Below are 25,672 nucleotides of genomic sequence, written 5' to 3'. Positions count from 1 at the left end.
TCTTCATTCGTTTGTTCATTTTTTCATGAACATTCACTGGTTTGTTATTTGTGCTCACCGACACAAACTAAACTGAATGAATGTGATTTTAACAGGATTAAGAAAAGAAAAAACAAAAATAAATATTTTGAAACACTTTATTACTGTAGACTTTCATTATCCATTCTTTATTTCACCCTTTAGTACAAACAAAATATTCTCCGCTTAACGGAGAACAGTTCGGAGATCATTTAGCTAAAAATTTCGGTTCAACCGATTGCAATACAATTAGAACGCGCGGATCAAATAGAAATTTCCCGAGATAAAGGGGCGACCTTCGGAAGTACATTTTTGTGTCTGAAGTTTTTTCCCAACTTGTAATGACCAGACTAAACAAATCGTAAGTTAGCACGTGTTTCCCGCGCTTGACACTCGCTTCACGTTTTCCCGCGCATGACACGGACTGGATGCTTCATTTCGAATTGTGATTGGTTCGCCGTGTATTCTGAGTTCACTGTGATTGGTCAGATGCGTTTTGCTTAAAACGACAGTCACCTGAGAAAACGTTGTGTGAACTGTACTTTTGTTGCTTAGCAACACGTGATCTATTCTATTCACTATGCACCAACAGACGAAGCTATTGTGGAAAGTCTTTGAATTTCCATAATGGTCAAAAAGACTCCAAAAGCGTCCAGGGACCTTCTGACAGCAAAATGTCGCTTGATCTTACACAAGGAAATTTGTCAAAACAAAGGACTGACAGAGAAGAGTTCACCTGTAGTTTGAGCGCCATGCAGGGACGAACGAAAATGCCTTAAAGCTGATACAACGTCTGAAGGAATTTATGACGTGCTTCTGAGCAGGAGTCCAGGAGTTTGTTGGGTCTGTAAACAAACCAGATATGATTCTAAGTTTAATGGCACCACTAAAGAGATGTGAAGACTACGTCTTGAAGGGGAAGTATCACGCAAATTTGCTGTTATTTCAAAACCCAAAAATGTTTGTCTGTCAGCAGAAATAAAGAAATAATTTTCAAGTTTGCTATAAATTATCATCAGAGAGAAACAAAACTGTCGGTTAGTGCCTCTGGCCAGAGACAGAGTAGGCCGGTGTGGATTGAAATTTTGAATAAATGTTAGGCTAATGTTTTTCAAGTTCTCGCATTTTTGTTTCCAAAATGCGCTAGAAAAGATCATGAGTTGTTCCTTTCAAGAATTGAGTTGATTTCTTTCCTCTCGTCATTCTAGAATTATTTGGCAGCTGATTAAAGGTCTTATTTCATCATTTTTAACAAAAGCCCCATGATACTTCCCCTTTAAGTTGCGCCTCTGTATTTAAAATACCTTAAGGTGGCTGGCACCGGTTTCCGTGACTTTCCAACACTTATATTTGACGGATCAAAACTATCTTTCTTTAACAGTTGAAACAATGATAATGGTACCAAACGAATGCCTATAATTGGCGAATAAGTACTGGTTGTTTTCTCGACATAATAGGTTACCATACCAACAGTATAACCTGTTCAAAGTATCCCTAATTTTCCGTTTATGTGATTACGAGCTCGGTGACCCCCATTTTTGACGCGGACGGCTTGATTCCCTTGGATCTGAGCGGCCTGTATATATAATTGAGCTACATAGTTGGCGTTTAGCTGATTATAGACTCGAAGCACGCGTGGCGCTCGCACGGAACTCTCGCGCCCTGTAATTTCTCAAGTTTGCGTGCATGACATTTGCAGTAAAACACTACAGTAAAAGTGGGGACAAATGGAAAACAGGATTGATGATCGGTACATTAATTTAAATAGCGTTAAAATAGCTTTTAATTCATGTGAAGCATTATCCTTACTTTGAAAGAAAAGCAATGAAGACGGCCTTGAGATGCGTGGGGAAATAAGGTTGTCTCACAGCATGCTCTAAAGCAATCAGGGGACCAGAGATGTCTTTGGCTGACTCGATCTTTTCTTCGCCCTAGAAACAAACAATGAACAATAACTTCAGTCTTCATTCTAAAACTAAGAAATATAACAAGGTTTAGTTATAGTAGAGTAGCCTTCAATCAAGCGTCGCCGCGTTTGCTTTGATTTTGGTTTACTTCGCTCTGTGATTGGTTTAAAACAAACTCGTGCTACTTTCTCAACCAATGGGAAGCAAAACCAAAGTAAATCGTGACTTGGTCGCACACGTTTTCCCGCGCTTGGCGCCGGTTACATGTATTTGAGTCAAAATCTGATTGGTTGTTTGCGCTGCTTACGTCTAATGTGATTGGACAGAGTAACACTCAACTGAAAACCAGTCAAATGTTGTTTATCACCAGGAACATAAGGTTATGTCACACCCAAATCACATGGCCGGCATTCTAAAATCTCTGCTATATGAAGCAACTAAGGCTATTGCTACTACCTGAGTACGAGCTTATCTAAAGTTGTTTTGCGTTGTCCATTTTGTTAACTTTAGCCGGAGAGATCTATTAGAGGGAGGGGTAAATCCATTGCATCGTGCTTCACTTGTTATTTTAGTAAAAGCCAGTGCAGCCCAAGAAGGTTTGTTGGTAAGGTTAGATTACTGGGCCGTGCCCTCGTACCTTGAGAAGCCCCATGTGAATTAAAAGAGAAGAGGCAATTCTTTCTTCCTTGCATTCCCCAGATTCAAAGGCTGTCTTCAAAATGACGTCTGAAACAAGAACACACAACTGGCTATAAAACGGGAAATGAGGCGGTGCTAGGGGATACATATGCTCCTACAGGTAGTGGCTTTTCGGTTCCAATTCCGCCCGGGTTTTTCAGCACAAATGTTGCTAAGCAACACAAGTTAATACACGGGGAGTAGTGCTCAGAAAAACTCGAGTTTGTTTTCAATGGGATGATAAAAATATTCAAATTATTCTACGAGTATGTGTTCCCAAGGACTGCCTATAAAAGAACAGACAAGCACTTCTCAATCCCCTACACTGAAGAAAATTTGGGTCCGACAATTTTATTATTAATCTCTATTTGACGATTCACAATTCACCTGACTCTGGTGATACCTTTCCACTTAGGTTTTTTAAATTGTCAGTCAATGTCACCTCAAACAGTCGACCTTCTCAGGACCACACCCACCCGGATGATCATAATTTACCTACTTGGCCAAGGAGTGTGGACGTCTCTTTCGGCCACTTTTTAACCAACAGGCTACGACTTGGTGAGTGTTATCAAACTGAGGCCAGATCTACGAGGCCCTCCAAAGTCAAGATGTATCCTAAGTATTGTTTATTGATAGAAGACTATTGTTGGACTAACAATAGCCTGTCGTTAAGAAATAATACGTAAGATAAAATAAATGTGATGGTATATTTCCAGCCTGGTGAATGAATGAGAATGATGTATTATTTTAGAAAGTGACATAGGCATACTCTCATTCATTCAACAGGCTGGAAATATACCATCACATTTATTTCATATACCACACGTTCGACATTCCAATCCTAGCAGTATGCAGGATGTTTGTCCCATGAACCTAGTTTAATGGCCTTAGCTCCCGCGAGTCTCCTGTAGCTCAGTGGTAGAGCATCCGAACTAGAAATCAGAAGGATTTAGGTTCTACTCCTGATAGGAGCACTCGGATTTCTTTTTTCCGTGTATGCCTGTGTCACTTTCTAGAATAACACATCATTCTCAATACGTAAGATAATATCTTAGCTTAGGTGAGCTTCATGAATCTGACGCCTGGATGTTAAGTATTTTTTGTCACTATTCGAATTAAGATTTTCACAAAAAAGTATTAAAATGCAAAACTTACCTGAGCATTCCAAAAGTGAATCTTCATCACCTCTAAGTGTGACGCAAACCTGAAAAATACACTGGTAGCTTTAGAAAACGTTTGCATCATTTTCGTTTTCAAGTCTCTCTACTCAGACTAGCAACTCCAAATCTCCCGAAATCTCATTTAAGTGAGCTGGAAATGCGGCGAGGCCGTGCCAGTTGCCGACGAAAAAGATGGCGTTACTTGGGGATCACGTGGAGAAGCATTGTGTGACGGTCCAGACAACAGCTGCGTAAAGAAGTTCCGATGCAAAAGAGGGCCATTCTCCTTTCAGTTGTCAATCACCCTCGTGAACAAGCAACAAGCGGCAGTTCCTTTAAGACTGCAGTTGAACTTAGTTTAATTTTCGGAAAGGAGTCTTGTTCCAAGTATTAGAAACATCTTATTTTTGCTGCTTATATTTGGTTGTTATATTTTGAGGCATAGTTTTCTCACACGAATCTCGAGTAAACAGCGTCTACGTTGGCATTTCATGTGCAAAAGGTGTACAATAAAGAAGGCGCCATCCCTGCTGTAGTGGAACTTTTGTTTGAAAAGTTCGAATTCGTACAAAAACAAACAAATAACATTGACAACAATAACAAAAGAACTAAGCGTGGATTTAGACAGAATGGGTGACCAATACTCACCGATACAAAAAACCTTGCAATTTTATCAGCGTCTTGTAAATACTCCTGTTAAAATACGAGACAAACATATAAAAACATAAACATAAACATTCACCTTTAGACCCTTTGCCTGGCCTGTTCATAAACATTTTTCCCCATTTACATGTTTACGCAATTTTGCTGCGGAAGCAAAATATTTCTGCAGGTTTTTTTGGTATTAAAAGAACCCTCAAAAAAGAACAAAAATTTCTTACTTTAAATTTTTTTTTCAAAATGCCTCCCGGTTGCGTTCAAAATGTCTCCCGGTTGCGCAAAGTATGTTTAAGTGTGAAGAAGAATGTTTGGGGATTTTTGTACACCAGAGACCCGTTTCTCCGACATATGTCGCGTGCGCGCGAAACGTATTGAGATTTATTAGATGACTGAACCAGCCCACATTAAAGAGGATCTTCCTGATTGGTTCCTTGAAGGTCCGGATATTGATATACGGACCAGTAACATGGACCGCTCACGAATTCATCTCGCCATTCTTTTTTCTCGAAAACATGTTCCGAAAGGAGGAGTGTTTTGTATAAAGTGAAACCACGTTTGCTTGCTTGCCAAAGCTTTAACCAAATAACCACTACACATACCCTCAAATATTGCGCTATCAGAAGTGACCTTTGTTTTGTCGGTATCTTCTTCAGCTTCTCTAATGTCGGAGCCTTTTGAAAATCCTTGACAACTTCCGTGCTTGCCACCTAAACGGGAAACAACAGTTCAAGCCATGCATTTTAAAGTTTGAAACATTCAGGCATGATTCTGAAAAAAAATATTTATCTCCTTTGAGAGGCAAAGAAAACTTAAACGGAACCTCTGCTCCGAAAACAAATGGACGGTAAATTGTTGGAAATAGTGTCTAAATTCTAGTTTAAGAAGTAGAAATAACATTCAAGTGTGCTTAAAATTAGCTATGATTGTCGCCTATTTTCGCTTTGAAGGAGGCTGTTTTGATTGCGATAAGATCTCCACCACCACCTCGATCAGACCGATCTCTTATAAATATTGTAAAGCTAGAATGCAATATTTCATAGTTGCTGATATTTTGGTTCAACCATGTCTCATTGGCGCATATAACGTCAGTTTTCGGCGTACAACAGGTCCTGGAAGCGATGGAGGTTACACACGGATTACAAGTTTGTTGTGCTGTCTTTGTGATAACTTTTAAGCTTCTGGCGTTCATCACGAGCCAATTGATCTCACCAGCAGTCGAAGCAAAAAACAGTCCAGGGTTAGGATTGATGTCATCAGACATCAAGAGGAGAAAGGTAGCATCTGAGTTGTTGTAGTAATAAACGTGGCACATTTTCATTACATGGGACAGTAATAAGTGTTGACTTAGTAGCCAAAAACAGAAAAATAGCAACGGCTTTCACAGAGCTCTTCGAGTTACGACCTGATTCCCTTAACATGTCAAAAATCCATCGAAGGAGCAATCGTTTTCGGTAAAACGGCAATAAAAATTGTAAGAATGAAATAAGGTAAAAGGAGTCCAAGACTAGCGTCATTATATCGTTTTAGCCCGTGCGCATGCTCAAACCTCAAAACGTACCACATGGAAGACAAAATGACTACATTATCATATATATACATGGCTGAATCTCAGTTTAAGTCAGTAAGGTGGAACTGAGGTGCCAACGAAAGGCATCTGTCTCATATGGTCTAGGGGCCGACTTTTCTCTCCCTCACTGTCTTGTCAGAGACAAGGTATCGGAAAGCATCGCGGAACCATCTCCAGCTGCCATAAGCGAACCGCGGGCCGAAATCTCGTGGTGCATCGTCATGGTACAACGCTCCGGCAAAGTGTCCAGAGGTACCGCTGTCGGCTGTATTTTTCTCTCTTTTTCAACCACTTTTTAACCATTTTGATTCATCCCCCTTGTCGTGTTCTTGTCAAACCGTCGACGGGTATTGTGTACTATTCATAGCCTTTAAGCAAATTCTGCCCTTGAAAATATAACATCGATAAATAAGATTTACGCGCAGGGGGGATTGCAACCCTTAGTTGTTCAATTCCAATTGCCTGTTTCACAGGAAATGCCTCCGCGAATCTGGAGAGATTCTCGGGAAAATGTCAGGGAAACATGAAATAATTACGGTACCGCAGGATATTAAAACTCGGGAAATTCGAAATCTTTTCCGTGAGTATCACCGAAAAATTGAGAGAATATTCCAAATTCAGGTAACTCCTGTAAAATAGAAGTCTAATTTTACTCCCCTTGCTGGGAAGATCTCGAACTCTTCTTCCCGTTCCCTCCCCTGCGAACGAGGTTGCTACCAGCAACGCGCTCTGGCGGACTATTGTGTAAAACCGGTCATCAGTATGAATTTTACGACACACACTCTTTAATGCTTCATTCAAATAATCTAACTACCTCTACTTTAAATAAAACAATAAACAGAATTAAAAATATTACATGCATTAATTAAATGTCCGTTTGTAATAGAAACAAACACCGTTCGTTTCTACGTCAGCGCAATCCAGCGCTAACTGAAATGCTTTAATTTGTTGAAAATTATCATTAAATAGTGACAATTCATAAAATTTCATTTTCGTGTCTATTAGGGGTGTCATATCAATTCCCAAAAGAAATCAATTCTTTCTGTTACAAGTTAATAATGGGGTAAATTCTATAAGAGGAGGAGGGGGGGGGGGGGGGTTACATTTGAAAAGCATCGAGGGTTTGCGTCAAACCTAAGTCAACTCTAACCACCTCGCTTCCGTTCAAAGGCCAGGTTATTAGCACCCAAGAAATGATACGAAACACAAGATAACGTTGACGAAATAAAGGAAAACTTACGGGAACTTAAAAGAACTGGCGTGTTTCTTTAACTATAGCTACAAGTATAATTTTATAAATCCTATCTACGGGTAAAATGTAAAATAAAATACACACTTTTTATAGTACATATGTTACAGTGTTTTGCGAATAAATAATAGCTTGATTTCAGCAATTTGGAAATAAAATGTCACGGAAGGCAGCTGTGAATATTTATGGAACAATGTAACAATTAACACTAAGAATTATTCGGAATAAGAGGGGGATAAAAGACGGTCTAACCTGTATACATGTAAAAGACACGCGTTTAAGCTAATCTGTATAATTCATTCTAGCTACTGATCTAAATTAGAAATTCTCTCCACAACGGGGAAATTGTTGATGCCTTCAGTGATGTGATGCTGTGCTTAAAAAGCGTTTACTGCCGCAATATTAAATTGATAAAGGAAATTATTCTTGGTAAACTTGAGTTCAAGTTGAATTCAGTGGCTCCGCAAATGTCATTGTAATCAAGAAGTCTTTGTGTCTTTATTGGAATCTTCTGTTGGCAAGTTATGTCTCTGTGAGGAATGTAACGAAAGCACCAGTTAGTGACAAGTTCATCACTTTGTTGAAAAAATAACGCAAAACTTTGATTATGACAAATTAATGTAAAAATAATACAAGTGCGATTCATTGTGCAAATTTTAACAAAAATTTAAATACACTCATAAAAATTGGAATAAACAACCAAACATTTTTAAAACTTTTAGAACAGAACAAATTGCAGTCTTTTAAAAACTGTTTATGGTGCTTGTTCATACCAAACTGCACCCAAAATTGGGTGGTTAATGTTTTCTAATAACACAGAAGATATATTTTATGACTTTAGGATTGCTCAGCACAGCAGCATCACATCACAGGAAGGCACCAATTTTCCTCCCAATTTCTCAAAGCAAGTCAGATGAGCGGTAACCTGGCTGAGGTTGGATTCACAAAGCGATCTTAGGGTGTTAGGCTGAGGTGAGTCCAAAGCAGTTTGGACATAAAAGCCTATTGTTTTCAGGACTGTCAACCTCACACGTCTTCAAATATGGAGAATATGACATCCCCGGACAGCAATAACAAAGCGTCTTACAGAGGCGTCGAATCAAGGCCAAATTCACGGGTACGTACATTAAACAGTACCAGAAACAATGCTACACATTTCAGATTTTCTTGTCATAAAGTCGAGTCTAAGATCAAATAGAAAAATTCGTCAATTATCAGGAAGATTACAGACATAAATCTGGAGAAATACAGCTCAAAATCTGCAGATTACAGACATAAATCTGGAGACCGGGAGATACGGTTCAAAATCTGGAGACTCCCAGATTATCCGGGAGAGTTGACAGCCCTGTGTTTTAGAAACCATACTCAGAAATCCTCTGCCATCTAAATTTAGGAGAGCATTCTGAATCTAGCCCCAGAGTACAGGTCTACTTTGAATTAATTCAGGAACAAATCACAAATTTACAAGAGGCCTACCTTAATAAGCTCCCTCTCCACCTCTTCATCAGTGCCTAGCAATGGCGACTGTGGCTTAAGACTGACACCTGTCACACTCAAGTTCAATTCATCACCACCTTCTCCATCGTCATCTTCACTGTCGCCACCACCAAGTCCTTCATCCTCTTCTTCCTCGTCGTCGTCGTCATCATCAACTTCATCTTCACTCATTGAACCCAACGTATTGAGACGGCCATTTGAATCAAGCCAGTCTCTCACTTCTGTAATTCCATCTTCTCCAATGGAATTTCCTGCAGCAACAAAATTGTTTAAGAAAATCACCTTTGAAACCTGTCATTAATTTAGTAAGTAACATTTCTCCAACAGTTACAAAAAGCATCACAAGATAAACCTGTACATACAAGGGCAACTTGCAGCTTTTCAAAGACAGTTGTTTGCTTTCATTCACGTCAATAACAAAATTTAATCTCCCAAGATATAATAAGTATTACTAAGCAATTTGCCCACCATTTAATTCAAGTTTCTCCAAACAATCTTTACTCTCTAGTGCCTCAACGATAGCGAGCGCTCCTTCCTTGTTGATCTCGTCAAAAGACAGATTCAGTTCTTTCAAGTTGTTCACTGCACCTCGCAGACTCTTGGCCAATGCCTTGGCACCTTCTGTTTTAACTAGGCAATCCCCAAAGTTAATCACCTCAAGGCTTTTTAGGCTCGGTAAAACCTGCATGAAAGAGATTGGAAGTTATTTCTCGTCAAATGCTAAGCCACAAATTTTGCAATGTGATTCTAAATATGAGTCTGTGAATGAAATCTTAACGCACAACCATTCAAATGAAAGTTAATGAACAGTATGTACTTTCTGTGTGCTGTTTGGGATTTTTGTACACTTTTTTTAATTAACGCTTAAGCTATTCAATTTTTGTAACAAAGTAACCAAGTTTTTTCATGGAAACAAGTAACTAACTAGAACCATATATCTCACAAAACTTATATGATAAAGGAAACCGTACATACCTTTGCCATTGCTATCGCCCCTTTAGCAGTGAATGTATTGTCATTTAAATTCAAAATCTATCAAACAAAACAAGAAAAAGAACTTAAAACCAGTACCTTTTTCAATAATAATTATTTCCTTATGATCAAGTTTGCAGCTCTGTGTTACAATCCCCCAAAATTATATTCTGAATGATAAATTTTTTTTCAGGATAAACCTAGCCAAATTAAACCCAACTTGAGAGTACAAATGATCTGAGAAGCCATGCTACAAACCTTAAGGTTAGGGTTTGATTTGAAAGCTTCAGCCAGCGCCGCTATCCCTTCATGTTGAATTCCATTCTGCGGCATTTGGACTTCTTCTAGTGTTCCTATAGTCTGCAAAACAATTTAGAAAACAATTACTTACCCAAGACAATCCAGAGAAATAGTTGCCATGAACACTAATACTCCATACAGTGGTTTCATTAGAACGCAACTACAGGCAGACCAGCGATCCATTAGAATCAAGTGGTTGCGTTCTTTGTCTTGAGAAAGCTGAGTGGTTAGAATGCCAGACTTGAAACCTGGAGGTCCCGGGTTCAAGTCCTGTTCTGACTGCTAACTGGAGTTGTTTATCAGTAGTCCCGTCAGCCGCGATTGTAAATAGCCAGCTGGTTGGCCTTTTACTAGTTGTGAGGGGGGCTACTCAGGCATCAAACAATCTGCTTTTATACCTGAAATGCTTCTGCTAATGATTTGGCTCCAGGATTTTCCAGTCGATTTCTGCCAGATATAAATACTTTGAGCTTTAGTGGAGTGCCTGCTTCAGAGCTTGTTTTGTGGCAGTCAATCAGAGCTTTTGAGAGAATCTGAAAAAAAAACAGGACAAATCAAATTTATGTACATAAAACAATATGAAGTTGCCAACCATGCATGCAATAGAGAAGTATTTACAGACACAAAATTTGCCACAAATCCTCAAGGATCACAGCTTGAAGAAGACATGAGACATACACTGCGGCGAGAGAGGTATTCAAAGGCATGAAAAAAGTTGACGTTGGTTCAAAACTTCAGTGATTTTTTCGCGAGATGAAGAACACCAACTGGTCCCTCAAACCTGTTAGTAGCACTCCAAAACGTGATCTGTGTTTTCAGGCTAGTAACAACACACAGTGAAAACGCTTTGCTCACCTTTCCGCCACCAATGCCAAGTCCATTATTATTTAATTTAAGTGTTGTTAATGAGTAACAGGCTTGACTTGTGAGTAGTTTTACACAAGCCTTGACTCCATCAGGACCAAATGCATTATCACTAAGATCCAGCTCAACCAGTTTTGAGTTTGCTGTTATGATGCCATCACTCAAGTGTCCCTTAAAGAAAAGAGAAAAGAATCATAAATTTTAACACAGTCATACCTCTCCTTAACACTTTAACCCCAATATCACATGCTTAATCTCCTCACTATTCATTACATAATTCTTTCTCATGTTACGACTTGAAAAAGTTGAGAATGATGATTATTCTAGAAAGTGACGTAGGCATACTCGGAAAAAAAGAAATCCGAGTGCTCCTATCAGGAGTCGAACCTAAGACCTTCCGATTACTAGTTCGGATGCTCTACCACTGAGCTACAGGAGACTCGTGGGAGCTAAGGCCATTAAACTAGGTTCATGGGACAAACATCCTGCATACTGCTAGGATTTGAATGTCGAACGTGTGGTATATGAAAGAAATGTGATGGTAAATTTCCAGCCTGGTGAATGAATGAGAATGATGATTATTCTAGAAAGTGACGCAGGCATACTCGGAAAAAAGAAATCCGAGTGCTCCTATCAGGAGTCGAACCTAAGACCTTCCGATTACTAGTTCGGATGCTCTACCACTGAGCTACAGGAGACTCGTGGGAGCTAAGGCCATTAAACTAGGTTCATGGGACAAACATCCTGCATACTGCTAGGATTTGAATGTCGAACGTGTGGTATATGAAAGAAATGTGATGGTAAATTTCCAGCCTGGTGAATGAATGAGAATGATGATTATTCTAGAAAGTGACGCAGGCATACTCGGAAAAAAGAAATCCGAGTGCTCCTATCAGGAGTCGAACCTAAGACCTTCCGATTACTAGTTCGGATGCTCTACCACTGAGCTACAGGAGACTCGTGGGAGCTAAGGCCATTAAACTAGGTTCATGGGACAAACATCCTGCATACTGCTAGGATTTGAATGTCGAACGTGTGGTATATGAAAGAAATGTGATGATAAATTTCCAGCCTGGTGAATGAATGAGAATGATGATTATTCTAAAAAGTGATGCAGGCATACTCGGAAAAAAGAAATCCGAGTGCTCCTATCAGGAGTCGAACCTAAGACCTTCCGATTACTAGTTCGGATGCTCTACCACTGAGCTACAGGAGACTTGTGGGAGCTAAGGCCATTAAACTAGGTTCACGGGACAAACATCCTGCATACTGCTAGGATTTGAATGTCGAATGTGTGGTATATGAAAGAAATGTGATGGTAAATTTCCAGCCTGGTGAATGAATGAGAATGATAATTATTCTAGAAAGTGACGCAGGCATACTCGGAAAAAAGAAATCCGAATGCTCCTATCAGGAGTCGAACCTAAGACCTTCCGATTACTAGTTTGGATGCTCTACCACTGAGCTACAGGAGACTCGTGGGAGCTAAGGCCATTAAACTAGGTTCATGGGACAAACATCCTGCATACTGCTAGGATTTGAATGTGAACGTGTGGTATATGAAAGAAATGTGATGGTAAATTTCCAGCCTGGTGAATGAATGAGAATGATGATTATTCTAGAAAGTGACGCAGGCATACTCGGAAAAAAGAAATCCGAGTGCTCCTATAAAAAAGTTATTTTTATGCATTATGTTTTTGCAATCATTTTTTTTTATTCTCACAACTATATTAATTTTGATGAAGTAATGACATAGTAAGGAGAAATACATGTAACTTAAAGGGGTACAGGGTTTTCCTCTAGATCTGCAATGGAAGAAACCTCTTAAACTGTGAGTGCCTAAGTGTCTTCTGTATCTGTATTAAACAATGTTTCAATGTTGAGGTAAAGTCATTACAACTGGCATGTGCATTGTCATCCAGTGTTCTATGAAACAGAACTTGCTTTAACGAAACATCCAGGGTCGCAATTGCTTTTATTATTGCCTACATCGCTTTCACTTCACGTACACACATATGCAACCAGTTAAAAAGAACAACATTACTACTCTATTTTTCTACAAAAGGGCAAACTTGTTAGAGTGTCATTTTCTAGCACATCTGCCTCCTTGATAAACATAGTTTTTTTACTAAAAAAATTAAGGAAAATCCTGAGATACCAAATAGTTATAAATATACCCAGCATTACCAAAACAGATTTCCCTCTCTCAACCCCTAAACAATTTCATTCAACATCCCTAAAAACAACATGAGGGAATACAACAAAAAAATCCCCTTCCCAGCCTAAAAAATGCAAAACTGCACTTCTAAGGATTTGTGTTGTGAAGTAAAGGCAACCAGCTGCCTCAAAAGGAACAACTGTTTTATAAAAAAAAAATGTGAAGTTGCGACATTTTCAGCAACTTAACATCCACTTTTACATACCAATGCTGGTGGAATTTCTGCTCTAACCCTCCCAGTGAATATATCACTCCACAATGCTCTCTAAAATAAAACGAGATGCACATGTAAGATAAATTGATGAGAAATAAATTATTATGTTATTTAAAATCAACATCCTGGCCTCCCAATGATGCTCATAGTCTTACAGTCAATCCACTTCATGCATGGCCAGTATTTTGGAAATTTGAATGGAATTTTGAATTTACATGTCAGTTTTGAACATTGCCAACAAGATTTCAGAGTTCTTATAGACTGATTTCCCTAGTTTATTGACCATATTAAGCTATGAATTTTTCTTTACATTGCAGCATTAAGTGTTTTAAGAATTACAATTGTTTCCCAAGTAATTAGAATCTTTTCTTCAGTTAATACGTCTTTTTCGGAAAGATTTCCAGAGAAATGTTCAACATTCCATTCAAACGTCGGACATTACGAAGAGAAATAATATTTGAATGTTCAATTTCATTCTTGGAAATACTGGTCACACGTGATGTGGATTGACTGCAATGGGAGCAGGAATGGTGCACTGGTGAGAGCAATCCCCTCACACCAATGTAGCTGGGTTGATTCACGGCTTTAACGCCATATGTGAGTTGAGTTTGTCGTTGGCTGTTGTCTTTGCTCTGAGGGTTTTCCTCCAGGTTCTCCAGTGTTCTCCAGAAAAACTAACACTTCCAAAAGACATTTGGAAGTGTTAGTTAAAATGGAATTATTTTGATTTGACTCTTGAGGGCCATCCTAATTTAATTAAATAAATTAGTTTGATGATCCCTTCCCCAAATATTCTTATTTGAAGGTCAGATTCACTGGAGTTTTTGTTTTCACTCCCCAAATGACACACACCACAGTTTCTTTAGAAACTAACCCCTTATCAATTAGATATTAAATAGTCACTTCCAAGTTTGTAGTCACCCAGAGATATTCAGATATTAGCAGTTTTATTGCTCACCTCAAATTCAGGTCTTGTTGAAAGTGCTTCTCCGATTACTTTAGCAGCTTCAACACCAATAGTGTTACCTTCCAAGCATAAGGCCTGGACATCTTTGCTGGCTTTGATTGCATTAACAACCTCTACAGCTGTAATGAAATAAAGGTATCATCATTAAATTTTAGAATCGTCCATAGGTAAACAAAAACAACTACAAATTGCACCAGGGTCAAAGCAGAGTTATGAATAACAAATGAAACCAAGTGATTCCCCAACTAATTTATGATGTTATAGTTGAGGAGTGGGGGTGGGGGGGGGGGTGGGAGGTCAGATGTGGAATGTCCAAAGCTAATGCTTAACTTGAATTATAAACATTGCTTTAGTTACAGTCATAACTTTGATATTATGTATGTATGTATGTAACTTGCTGTATAACTAGCACGTCACCAGTCAGGCTTGAGCTGAATCTTAAATAGATAATCCGGGAGATAAATTATTTAAAATGGTTCCTGTGACTGGTGTTTCGATCCCTGTACAGAATTTATCAACAAGTTTGCAACATCAGTCTTGTCTTCCTCCCCATGTCTTCCTAAAGAAAGGAATACAAAGAGCCTTTCTTCAACTTAACACAAACTTACCGTCGTCAACAGTGTTTAACTTGATGCTTTTTCCTTTGAAACTAACAACGTTGACTTGCTCAACTTTCGTCTTTGCCAGCAATTCTGCAACACCTTGAACATCGTCTTTTTTGTCGGCCATCTTGGTAACTGAGGAGAAAATGTTTTCGTCGATGTCTCGTGAAACCAAGTCCAGGCTCGCACTAAAGATCAAAAGATGTTAAAGAACGAAAAGATTAAGCGGAAATTTAATCACCATGTGCACGATTTTTCAACGAATTCGCCGGCTGGGCGAAGAATGGGCCGAAGAATGACTTACGAGAGGAGTCTGGAAATCAGCACTATTGCGCATGTTTCTTTGCGGATTGCGCTCGCGGGCGCACATGTATAAAATTGCGCGGGAACTCGCGGGAACTTTCCCCCTCAATAACTTGTTTTCCTCCTTTCTGATATAAACTTTCCGAGCCGCAGGTAACGATTTTAGTTTTAATTGATTCAATTTGTTTACTGGAAGTTTCGAAATTCCAGCTGTGAATTGACCTTATGAAGGCCACTCGGCTCTTATGAAGAGCCCTTGACATGGTTCATTGTTTGCAAAAAAAAAAAACCTGAAATAGCGCTAGCCACCGTAACGGAATATACTTTGCTGGAAAGAGCACCTTTAATGAAATTAGTAAATGGTCCATGTTTGAGAGTCATGTCTTTAAAACGAAGATAGAATTAATTTAGGAATTTTTACACAGACGTTTATATGCCCATCGTCGTCGTCATCATTATCATCACTTCTTAACTCATCGACAGTGAAATCCTGGCAGTATCAGTTGTTTCTAGTCCCTGCGAGTATCCTGTAGCTCCCTGCGAGTATCCTGTAGCTCCGCAGTAGAGCATACGAATTGGTAACCATGGTCATAAGTCCCGAGGTTCCACCCCTGATCATAAAATTAAGTTCTTCAAAGGATAAAAAACTCCCCTTTATCTGAACGATTGACCCTGGCCCTGTGGTTGACCATTAATCTCGTACCCAGATCTCCCACGGTCAGGCGGAGGGGAGATCTCACATTTCGACATTCCCGAACCGACGACTGAGATCGGGGTACGAGATTAGTTGACCATAGTTCCATCATCGGAGACCATCGGAGACCGCGAGCAGGGGCAGACATTGGAGGCAAGGAAAAAAATTCGAAACGAACGGGAAAAAATTACTTTTCTTCGTCGAATCCTGCCCTGCTTGTTTCGACTTTTTCCTCGTCCCCACCGATTTGCCCCTACAAGGTACCAACACCCCCTTCGCCCTGCCCGCGCGGCGCGCAGATTTGTGTTGGCGAATGTGCTGTTTCATACGAAAGCTTCCGACCTCCGACTTCCGACTTCCGAGTTCTGACTTCGGACTTCGGACTTCGGACTTCGGACTTCGGACTTCCGACTTCCGACTTTTTTTTTAATGTTTTTTTAAATTTTTTTTTATTATTATTGTTATTTTTTTTTTATTTTTTTTTTTATTTTATTTTTTTTAAATAAACTCTAGCGAACAGCACACAGCAACAGATCTTGTCAACTTCTTTATTATGTCCTACCGATCTCGTCTGATAACACAGACTTCGTCAGGGAGTTAGAACAAGACAGTGAGGGAACATAATATTTTATACCTAATCAATGTAGTACAATGATGGTAAAATAATGGAGACAGGCCAAACACGACTCCTATTGGTCGAGGTAAGAAGTGCTTCAAAGCTTTGCTCTTACGAGTACGTCTTTCAAAGATCTCCCTTTTCTGTACTGAAGTACAGTCGACTCCCGATAACTCGAACCTTCAAGGGAAATTGAAAATGGTTCGAGTTATGGGGAGTTCGAGTTATCGAGGGTAAAATTATATAGAAAATGACCTGAAAGGAAATGAAAATTGGCTCGAGTTAGCGGGAGGTTCGAGTTAGCCAGGGTTCGAGTTATCGGGAGTCGATGGACTGTAGGTATAAACGATCTTTGTAGATCTCTTTTAACAGAGGCTGGTTTTCTATCAAATGCCATTTACTCATCAGTATGGTTTTTAGGTTAGGCACGGATGGGCGATATTCCGTAACAAACGGCAAAATGTTCTTGCGCGTTTTTTGTTTGTTTTGTAGTGCCGACATTCTTTCACTGAAATTGACTTCTGAGAGAGTTTTATCTATAAGGTTATCGGGGTAACTCTGTTGCGTGGTCTCTCTTTGAATAGAGAGATGTTTTCTTCAAATTTTGTTTTTGCAGAGTTTGTTCTGAGAAGTCTTAAGGCTTCGCCTTTGATAAAGCCTTTCCTGACGCCTGGAGGGTGGCAGGAAGAAAAATGCGTGTACTGGAACGTTTCTGTCGGTTTGAAGTGCGTGCGCACGTCAAGTTTTGATTCTTTTTTTAATCTTTCGCCCTTGTATACACATGTGTCAAGTTTCAATATCTGAAATTTCAGCCGTGAATTTTATGGTCGCATGATAGTTGTTGGCTAGCTCTATGAAAGTTTAGATTTCATTTTTGCTACGTTCCATAGAGAGAAGACATCATCGATGTATCTCTTCCATGTAAGCGTTTTTGTAGCACTACGGCTAATTAATTTCTGTTTCGATCTCTGCCATGAAAATATTGGCAAATGATACTGCCATCTTTGTACCCATTGCGGTCCCGTGTCTTTGGAGGTAGTTTTTTCCATTAAACTAGTGATTTATCGTTAAGATGTAACGTTAAATCCGTGAGCCCCAAAATTAGACATTGCGCATTTTCAGCGTCACGCAGGATTTCCGTCATATCCTGCACGTAATGCTTTTTGGGTGTTTTTTCGCTTTTCACACCCTAGGTATAAAATATGTTCCCTCACTGTCTTTTTCTACCGCCTTGACGAAGTCTGTGTTATCAGACGAAACCGGTAGGAGATAATAAAGAAGTTGACAAGATCTGTTGCTGTGTGCTGCTCACTAGAGTTTATTTAAAAAAATAATAATAATAATAATAATAATATATAAAAGTCGGAAGTCGGAAGTCGGAAGTCCCTCCTCGGCTTTCGTAGATTTGTGTTGGCGAATGCGCTGTTTCACGTCATTTTAATCGATTGTTGCATCAGTTGTAGAAGCACTATAGTTTGATCGTTCGACTTTATTCCTTTATGCTGCCGCTCTGTCTGTTTTTGGAGCGTAATATCTTCTACTGATTTTCTGCCAAATTCTAACAAATATCGATCGCCATATTGGCCAATCCTCGCGCCTCGATCGGACTTTGGACCTATTATGTCACATGACAGCGATAAACAATCCATGAAAACAAAAGCCGGCGAAGGAACGACAGTGAAACGCGAGTAGTAGTTTGCTTCTTGAAGGAAAGGAAAGGCGGTGGTTTTAGCGGTCAAAAGACCACAGGAGAAAGTAAGTTTCGTGGGTAATGAAAGGGTGTTGTTTTCAGGAACGGAAAAAATGATCGCCAACCACACTCACCTGTTCTCGCGAAGTGTTCGGTCAAACATAAGCTTGTAAGCTTAATTTAATAACAGGATGTTGTCGTCCTTAGCTTCTCGCGATCGTTAACTGTTAAAACTGGAGGGATCTTTTAAAAGCTGGAGTTGAAGTTTCAATATGTCTTCATTTTCCAAGGTTTTACTTTGCTACTATTTTGTTTTGAAACTTGGCGGTTGAGACGTCATGATCAGGAAAATGGCGGAATTCCTTCGGCAAGGTGCTTTGATCATCGTCCAAATTTCGACTGAAGTGCGCTTAACCCAAGATATACGACTTCTATAAGAGTACTAAAATCTTTTTTTTTTTATTTTGTTCAATATCAGGGATTTGCGTTTGGTATGTCGAAAAAGAGACAATCTATAGTTTTAATTTAATAGGCTGGTTGCCGTTTTCGATCGCACCTACTAGTTTATCGGAATATTTGACTTATCAATGTAAAATTAGGGCTTGAAGGATCATCTTGTCTTGAAAGGAGAAAAAACTCTTGAAGCTTTATATGTTGTTTCGACGTTTTATTTTCAAAGGGGAGCGTGAAGGGGGTGTAGATTGGGAGTGTCACATGGAACCCCCTCCCCCTCCCCCCAAAGGATAGCAGGAATCTAATACATTTCTCAGCAAAAACTCGCCATACTTAGAGAGGGTGGGGCTAAAAAAATGGAATGTCCTTACACAACTTTTTGTATGTTAGAAGTTGATCCTTCTAAGTTCAGTACATCTCTCTGTCAATTACTGCTATTTATTTATTTATTAATTTATTTTATAATTTTTATTAGCATTATGTAACGCTACTAATTCAATACTAAACACTACTAACACTGATTTACACAAATAGCAATTTATTTATTTATTTATTTATTTATTCATTTATTTATTTATTTAGTAGAACACTCTAGAACAGGAAAGAAGTCCTGTGGTCGATAAAAAGATCACATGACCCCATAGAAAAACAAACCACCTACATAAAATATAAATGACCCAACAAAGTATATAGAACTTTAAGGGCCCTAGTCAGCGACACCTTTGTTTTTGTTTATATGCGAGAGTTTGGCTATTATATTTTATTCGGAGCATGATAAAATGAACAAAAGCACTGTGAAACTACTAAAGATAATGAAACATACTTTCAGTAACACAACTTACAGTAAAGCAATAAGATTTCTCTTCACCATGCAATATCAATAATTTCCATGGCATCGAAAATGGCGGAGGCTGACTAGAGTCCTTTAAGTTATAGTTAGAAACCCTGCAGAACTCCCCACGCTTGTCATTCGTGTATGCCGTTGAAGACAAGGAATTGTCACAAGTTCAAGGCCGCTCAAGGTTATGGCATGTACATATAATACTACTGTAAAATGTGTGTGTTAAATTACTTGTGCCTTTTTACCAGCAGCTCTTCAATTGTCATAATTCACCCATAATTTCTTTTTGTTCTTTTAAAGGATGACAGAGGTGGATTCTGGGCCTGATTACCCAGTTATGCCCGAACCAGAATGGGCCAAGCCAAAAGACAAGACAACACCTTCAACAGTATGTAACATATTTATACACCACACTTTCCTTTCATATGCTATTGACGATGAATTCTGTGATGAAGAATCACTGATGTATTGTTGTTCATAAGAAAAGAACATAAAGACAAGTTTGTACCTTTCTGCAGCTTGCACCTGCCAATGTACATGCACTAGTTCGAAATTAAAATCTCATTTAGCAGTTGCGTCTTATGCTGAGCGATCAATTTCTGTGCAGTTTTTTGCTTGTTCTGTTGAACTGTTAATAAGTTGCCCATGTATGTTTTTCCATCTAGAGTAACAAACAGGATATAATTGCTGCCCTGAAGAAAGCTGCATTTGTTTTGGGTACAGCACTGATCTGCTTTGCAGCAGCAAGAAACACTATCACATGGTTAGAGCTTCTTTAACATTTTTGTTTCTTATCTTCCTTTTTATGCTTAGTTTTCATATGTTGGGAAAATCGCAGATGATCAGCAATTTCATGGTTTTAGTCGCTGCAGGTTAATTATGTAAAAGTGTCGCCAAAGTAAGTTAGGATATGACAAAAATACAGATGTGAGAAAAACTTTACCCCATGGCGGATGGCTCTGATTTTCCTGACATATAACAATTGGGCCTTAAAAGTTGTCAGGAGAAAATTCTCACATAATTTTTTTTTCCTAGCCTGTACGGTACGGGCATCCAGGGATACGAAGACTGCCCTGCTCCTTTCCAGAACTTCCCCTCCTATTTTCTTTTTGTCTCCTCTGATCCAAGGCAGCACTTTTTTTTAATCCAACAGGGCTGTCACTAAGATTTCAAGTTGCTGGATGAATACAACAAGTAGGCGGGGAATCAAACAGCTAGGAATTTCTTTTGGCTCAATTTTTCTTCTATTTTCCTATGAAAATAGCCAGGGGCCACGATCTTAGTAACCGGGGGAAATCCCCGGCCCCCGCCTCTTAATGACAGCCTTGTCCAAACTACATTATTCCTCTCATGGTTAACCTGTAGGCAGAATCTTTCCCCTGGTCCTGCCCTGGCATATCAGGTTTAGTGAGTCCGTCTTTTCCATCCATTTCCAAGAGATTTGAAATTTGTTAGAAGGTGTTCTAATCTGTCCTAACTTTCAATAATTTTATTATGTGATAGGCATGTGGAACGTTTCTGGGGAGCTTCTGGTGATCTATGGCAAGAGTATTGGAAGAAAATCCATGCACTTTTTGGTGGAGATGAATTCTTGCTAACAGTCATTGGTAGGTTCTCTCACTGGTGATAGATGCATAGCGTAGTTAATGAAGGTTGAATCAATGCAATCTTTGTGACACTCTTTTCTGCTCAATACAGCCCCCTTGTTATTATGACCTGTCTCCATTTAAGGACGGTGCCTACTAATACCGAAGTATTTTTGTGTGGCTTATGACTATGCGGGAAAAGCAGATCTCAGCAAGGCCTATTGGAATCCAAAAAGAAAATTGGGGGTAACCATGCATTTTTCAGAGATAATTAAGCAATAATATCTCTAAAAAACGCCAAAATGTAAAGCAATGTACGGGATTTTTTCCTAAATTGAAGCTTAATTATCTCTGAAAAACGCATGGCTACCCCCAATTTTCTTTTGAGATACCAAAAACATTTGGTAAGTTCTGCTTTCTCCGTATAAATTTATACCGCGCAAAAATATTCCTGTAGTAGTAGGCACCACCCATAGGAAATCCGAGTATCTCGCAATGCGCAGAACGTATGCGCAGTAACAGTAGTAGGCACCGTCCTTAATCAGATTAACTGGTAGGACTTGTGTCTTTTTAATCTGATTGACTGGTTGGACTTAAATTTTGCCAATATGTAATCATCAATGACCCTTTCCAGCTTGACTGGACCAGCCAAGAAGAATGGCTCTTACAATTTTGCAATTAAAGCTTTTGGTCCCTATTTGCCTCCTACATTAATAATACAAAACTACTTGACAACATCAACATGTCAGATGGAAAAAGAAAGGCACATCTCAAAAGTGCATCCATTGTTAGTAACCAGTCAAGTTCTTAACATTTGTTGTTTGGTTTCAACTGAAGGAACAAATGTGGTCACGTTTTGTGTGTTTTGGCTGTTCAGTGCTATGTACATCTTTGTGGACTTCACAGGCAGGCCCAAATGGGCCTTACAATACAAAATTCAGGATGGATCAAATCAGCCTGTAAGTTTCAGATCTTCTTATTTGATTTATTATGTATAACCTTTAATTAAAGGTCATCCATTCATCAATAGCAATGTACAAAAGATGTGTACGGGTATTTAAATAAATATAAGTTATTGAGTAATAAATTGTTACTTATTGTTACTAAATTGTGGTAGTAGTAGTAGTAGTAGTAGTAGTAGTAGTAGTAGTAGTAGTAGTAGTCGTAGTAGTAGTAGTAGTCGTAGTAGTAGTCGTAGTAGTAGTAGTCGTAGTAGTAGTAGTAGTAGTAGTAGTCGTAGTAGTAGTAGTAGTAGTAGTCGTAGTAGTAGTAGTAGTAGTAGTAGTAGTCGTAGTAGTAGTCGTAGTAGTAGTCGTAGTAGTAGTCGTAGTAGTAGTAGTCGTAGTAGTAGTAGTCGTAGTCGTAGTCGTAGTCGTAGTCGTAGTCGTAGTCGCAGTGGCAGTGGCAGTGGCAGTGGCAGTGGCAGTGGCAGTGGCAGTGGCAGTGGCAGTGGCAGTGGCAGTGGCAGTGGTAGTGGTAGTGGTAGTGGTAGTGGTAGTAGTAGTAGTAGTAGTAGTAGTGGTAATGCTTGACCTGGCATCACTGTCAGAGTTTTAAGTTCTCTTTGGAACACACCAAAATTTAATTAAGAAATACTTGCAATAGCCAGGCACTAATACACTGTATGCTTTCCTAGATCTATCAGATCTCATAATGTATAAAAAACAGCATCCCTTTCATTCTGTCTCTTCCCCCATACCCAATAAAAATTGCAGAATGAACAGCCCCCCCCCCCCCCCAAAAAAAATTTTTTTTGCTAAATCATCTGGCTTAAGCTCTAAAAGAAAGATCTGATATTTTTTGTTCCTAGCTTGACCGTAAGAAGTTCATGCGTGCAGTAAAGTTGGTGCTGTTTAACCAGATAGTAGTTGGAGGAGTTGTTACCTTTGCTCTGTATCCAGTGTATGTTTGGCGTGGCTGTTCCTTTGGCACAGAGTTGCCCAGTTTTCACTGGGTGTTGTTTGAGATTGCCATTTTTACTTTAGTGGAAGAAGTTGGCTTCTACTACTCCCACAGGTAAGTGTTAATACACTTGCCTTGAGTTACAGATTATCACACTTTGAATCCGTAAGGCAACTGTTCCAGCCTGGTCTCCACAATGTGTATTTCCAGAAAATAACCATTCCCCTCCCATGGAAGGGATTTTCTCAAAGATCCCCCTAACCCTCTCGCAAATATTCCAAGCTACAATCTTGGACAGAATAAAAAAAGAAATTACCCCCCCCCCCCCCCAAAAAAAAAAAGAAAGAAAGAAATCAATGATGAATCCATGCACAAAGCAAAACGTGCCATTTTTTCATCATTAAAATGGGGGAGAGAAATGGTCTTAATTTTTCATTTGATTTGTCCAAGATTGTAGCTTCATACATTCCTTGTTGTGTACTTTCCCTGTAGACCCCCCCCCCCCCCCACCCCCACTCCCCTGGAAATTCCAAAACCTTCTGTGGGGAAAAAAGATGCATTATTGACATCTTTGTCAGCAAATCTTTTAACCACCACAAATTTCCAAGATGAAATTAATGGTCCTTGAACATCTTTCCAGGCTGTTCCATCATCCTCGTATTTACCGTTACTTCCATAAGATCCATCATGAATGGACTGCCCCTGTTGGCATTATTGCAATATATGCGCATCCTCTGGAGCACCTTGTATCCAACCTGTGCCCCATCGTCCTCGGACCCTTGATCATGGGCTCCCACATTGCTACAGCATGGATGTGGTTTGCTCTGGCTCTGATGACAACGATCAACACACACAGTGGCTACCACTTTCCACTTATGCCATCACCTGAGGCCCATGACTTCCACCATCTCAAGTATGTATTTTTCATTTACCACTTACATGACTATTAATATTAATTTTATCCTTAAACAGTTGTAAGGCTGGTCCTCTTAGATTAGCTCTCGCTACCTATGGGCCAGTCTCTCTTTTTTGCTAAATCTTTGAATTTTTGAATAAATTTGAAACTTGTGTTAATTCTGTGCCGGGAAGTAGAAACAGTAAAGCAGCATTCAAAGGATAGCATTTATAAAGTGGAAGAAATGTTGGGAATATAAATTATGCAATTTTGTGCTAACAGCAAGGAAGAGTTTGTTACTTTTGGGAGCTGTAAAAAAAGGACTGGGAAGTGCAAGTAAAGAATAAATAATTATGATGGTAGTGGATTGTGTAGAGCCACCCAACTGCCACCTCCCTTAATGAGATATACCTTCACAATTTGTTTGCTCTACTTTCTACTACCAGCATTTGAATGATGGAATGCAGGAAGCAGCAGAAATAGAAAAATGCGCAATATTGCATCAGTAGCTAAGACTCATGACTGGGTTTCAAAGGGTTACTGTGAGAAGCTGGAAGTTCCAAAGCACCGTATCTCAGTCGCAATCATTAGATAACAACCTTATAATTTTCCTGTTTATTCCACTTTGCCTTAGGTTCACACAGAACTATGGTGTGCTTGGAGTTCTTGATCGCCTCCATGGGACAGATGTCATGTTCCGGAATTCAAAAGCTTACGACAGACATATTATGCTTCTAGGCCTCATCCCTCTAAAACAAACCTTCCCAGATAATACCAAGAAAGGCTCACCATACAAGAGTGAATAAAAATGTGTTTCTTACTTAACTAATTTTGATTTTGGGAGGAACTATTTAAATATTTGTGTTTTTATCTGCCTAAAGGTGGAGTTCTTATGGTATTTTCTAAATTTCAATAAAGCGTTATAATTTGTGTGCACATGGTTTGTTAAGGCTTGCAAATAATTATTGCACTGAAACCATGTGAACAAGTTTTAAAAGTTGTGAACATTTCCGTCTCGCAAGAATGGTTTATTTTTAACATAAGGGGACAAGATGTTTTTGAAACCTTTCTTTAAGAGAATTGTAAAAATCCTGTTGATACCTGGAAGTGAACTGAAACATCTACTTTAAGCATCTACTTTACTGACGTGCATATTTGTTGGTGTTAAATTGTAATCAAAGGGTGTTGCCGTGCACATGGCAGACTTGTAGTAATAAAATAAAAATTGAAGGTTTTATTTAAAATTGTTGTGGCTGGTGTCTTATATGACGGAAGTGAGACAGGAGGTATGTTGATCCCTCACCTGTTTCACAGCGATCAGGATCACTAGTGAAAACTATGGTTTTTAATTGGTCAGACTTGGTATAGAAGAGTGCCATATGGCACTCTTAGGAATTTGAGGGGTGGTGTAGAGGAGTGCTATATTGTACTCTTGAGCGGGAAAGGGTAAAGAAATCACCTGGCAACTTTGCAGCATAGAGCTTTGAACGTGAATGAGATGTACATCCTTTGTTTTGATTAAACAGCTTCCACACCCCTCCCCACGAAACTAAACAAGGCAAAAGGGAGACAAATACCCTTTTGCATTATCACATTATGAACATTAAGATTGTGAAGGACAAATCGATTCCAAGGTGTCTCACTTGTGTTTTTGTCTTTGTGGTTTTAACTTACTTGTTGTTGGCATCCCCCTGTCCTTGAGAGACTGTGGATTATGCTGAATGGTGTCATCATTCATTTTTACTAGAATGGCGTCTCATTAGACTGTACAGTCTAAGTCTGGAATGTCAGTCCTTGCTGCACATGCCACACTGGAGGG

General features: G+C 39.2%; 2 protein-coding genes across 2 annotated transcripts; one reads left to right on the top strand and one right to left on the bottom strand.

Annotated features, from left to right (window-relative positions):
* Positions 1 to 121: 121 nt before the first annotated feature.
* LOC146471933 (ran GTPase-activating protein 1-like) lies at positions 122 to 15,153 on the bottom strand. Its single transcript, XM_085120507.1, has 16 exons — positions 15,115 to 15,153; positions 14,880 to 15,008; positions 14,263 to 14,390; positions 13,296 to 13,355; positions 10,864 to 11,043; positions 10,407 to 10,541; positions 9,967 to 10,068; positions 9,712 to 9,768; positions 9,205 to 9,418; positions 8,716 to 8,987; positions 5,023 to 5,130; positions 4,412 to 4,456; positions 3,759 to 3,807; positions 2,563 to 2,651; positions 1,828 to 1,949; positions 122 to 863 (listed from the first exon to the last, which is right to left on the bottom strand). Exons 2-16 carry the CDS (start codon positions 14,998 to 15,000, stop codon positions 794 to 796), a joined length of 1,752 nt encoding a protein of 583 aa, XP_084976633.1. The 5' UTR covers positions 15,001 to 15,008; positions 15,115 to 15,153; the 3' UTR covers positions 122 to 793.
* Positions 15,154 to 17,929: 2,776 nt separating this feature from the next.
* Positions 17,930 to 25,097, top strand: LOC146471932 (fatty acid hydroxylase domain-containing protein 2-like). Its single transcript, XM_085120506.1, has 8 exons — positions 17,930 to 18,241; positions 19,771 to 19,858; positions 20,136 to 20,233; positions 20,974 to 21,077; positions 21,894 to 22,015; positions 22,867 to 23,072; positions 23,599 to 23,871; positions 24,488 to 25,097. Exons 2-8 carry the CDS (start codon positions 19,772 to 19,774, stop codon positions 24,657 to 24,659), a joined length of 1,062 nt encoding a protein of 353 aa, XP_084976632.1. The 5' UTR covers positions 17,930 to 18,241; position 19,771; the 3' UTR covers positions 24,660 to 25,097.
* Positions 25,098 to 25,672: the final 575 nt, after the last annotated feature.

Source organism: Pavona decussata, unplaced genomic scaffold (assembly GCF_977016875.1).
Source record: "Pavona decussata unplaced genomic scaffold, jaPavDecu1.1 SCAFFOLD_102, whole genome shotgun sequence".
Taxonomy (NCBI): Eukaryota; Metazoa; Cnidaria; class Anthozoa; order Scleractinia; family Agariciidae; genus Pavona; species Pavona decussata.
This window is presented reverse-complemented; position numbering and strand designations above follow the sequence as displayed.

What these genes read in the sequence shown, in the direction of transcription:
- LOC146471933 (XM_085120507.1), bottom strand. Translation starts at nt 15,000, where the DNA reads ATGGCCGACAAAAAAGACGATGTTCAAGGTGTTGCAGAATTGCTGGCA. An exon ending in CAGAAATTCCACCAGCATTG is followed by an intron (nt 11,044 to 13,295) that starts GTATGTAAAAGT and finishes CTTTTCTTTAAG; the next exon opens with GGACACTTGAGTGATGGCAT. An exon ending in TGGAGAGGGAGCTTATTAAG is followed by an intron (nt 5,131 to 8,715) that starts GTAGGCCTCTTG and finishes TTTCCCGTTTAG; the next exon opens with GTGGCAAGCACGGAAGTTGT.
- LOC146471932 (XM_085120506.1), top strand. Translation starts at nt 19,772, where the DNA reads ATGACAGAGGTGGATTCTGGGCCTGATTACCCAGTTATGCCCGAACCA. An exon ending in GCAAGAAACACTATCACATG is followed by an intron (nt 20,234 to 20,973) that starts GTTAGAGCTTCT and finishes ATTATGTGATAG; the next exon opens with GCATGTGGAACGTTTCTGGG. An exon ending in CATGACTTCCACCATCTCAA is followed by an intron (nt 23,872 to 24,487) that starts GTATGTATTTTT and finishes ACTTTGCCTTAG; the next exon opens with GTTCACACAGAACTATGGTG.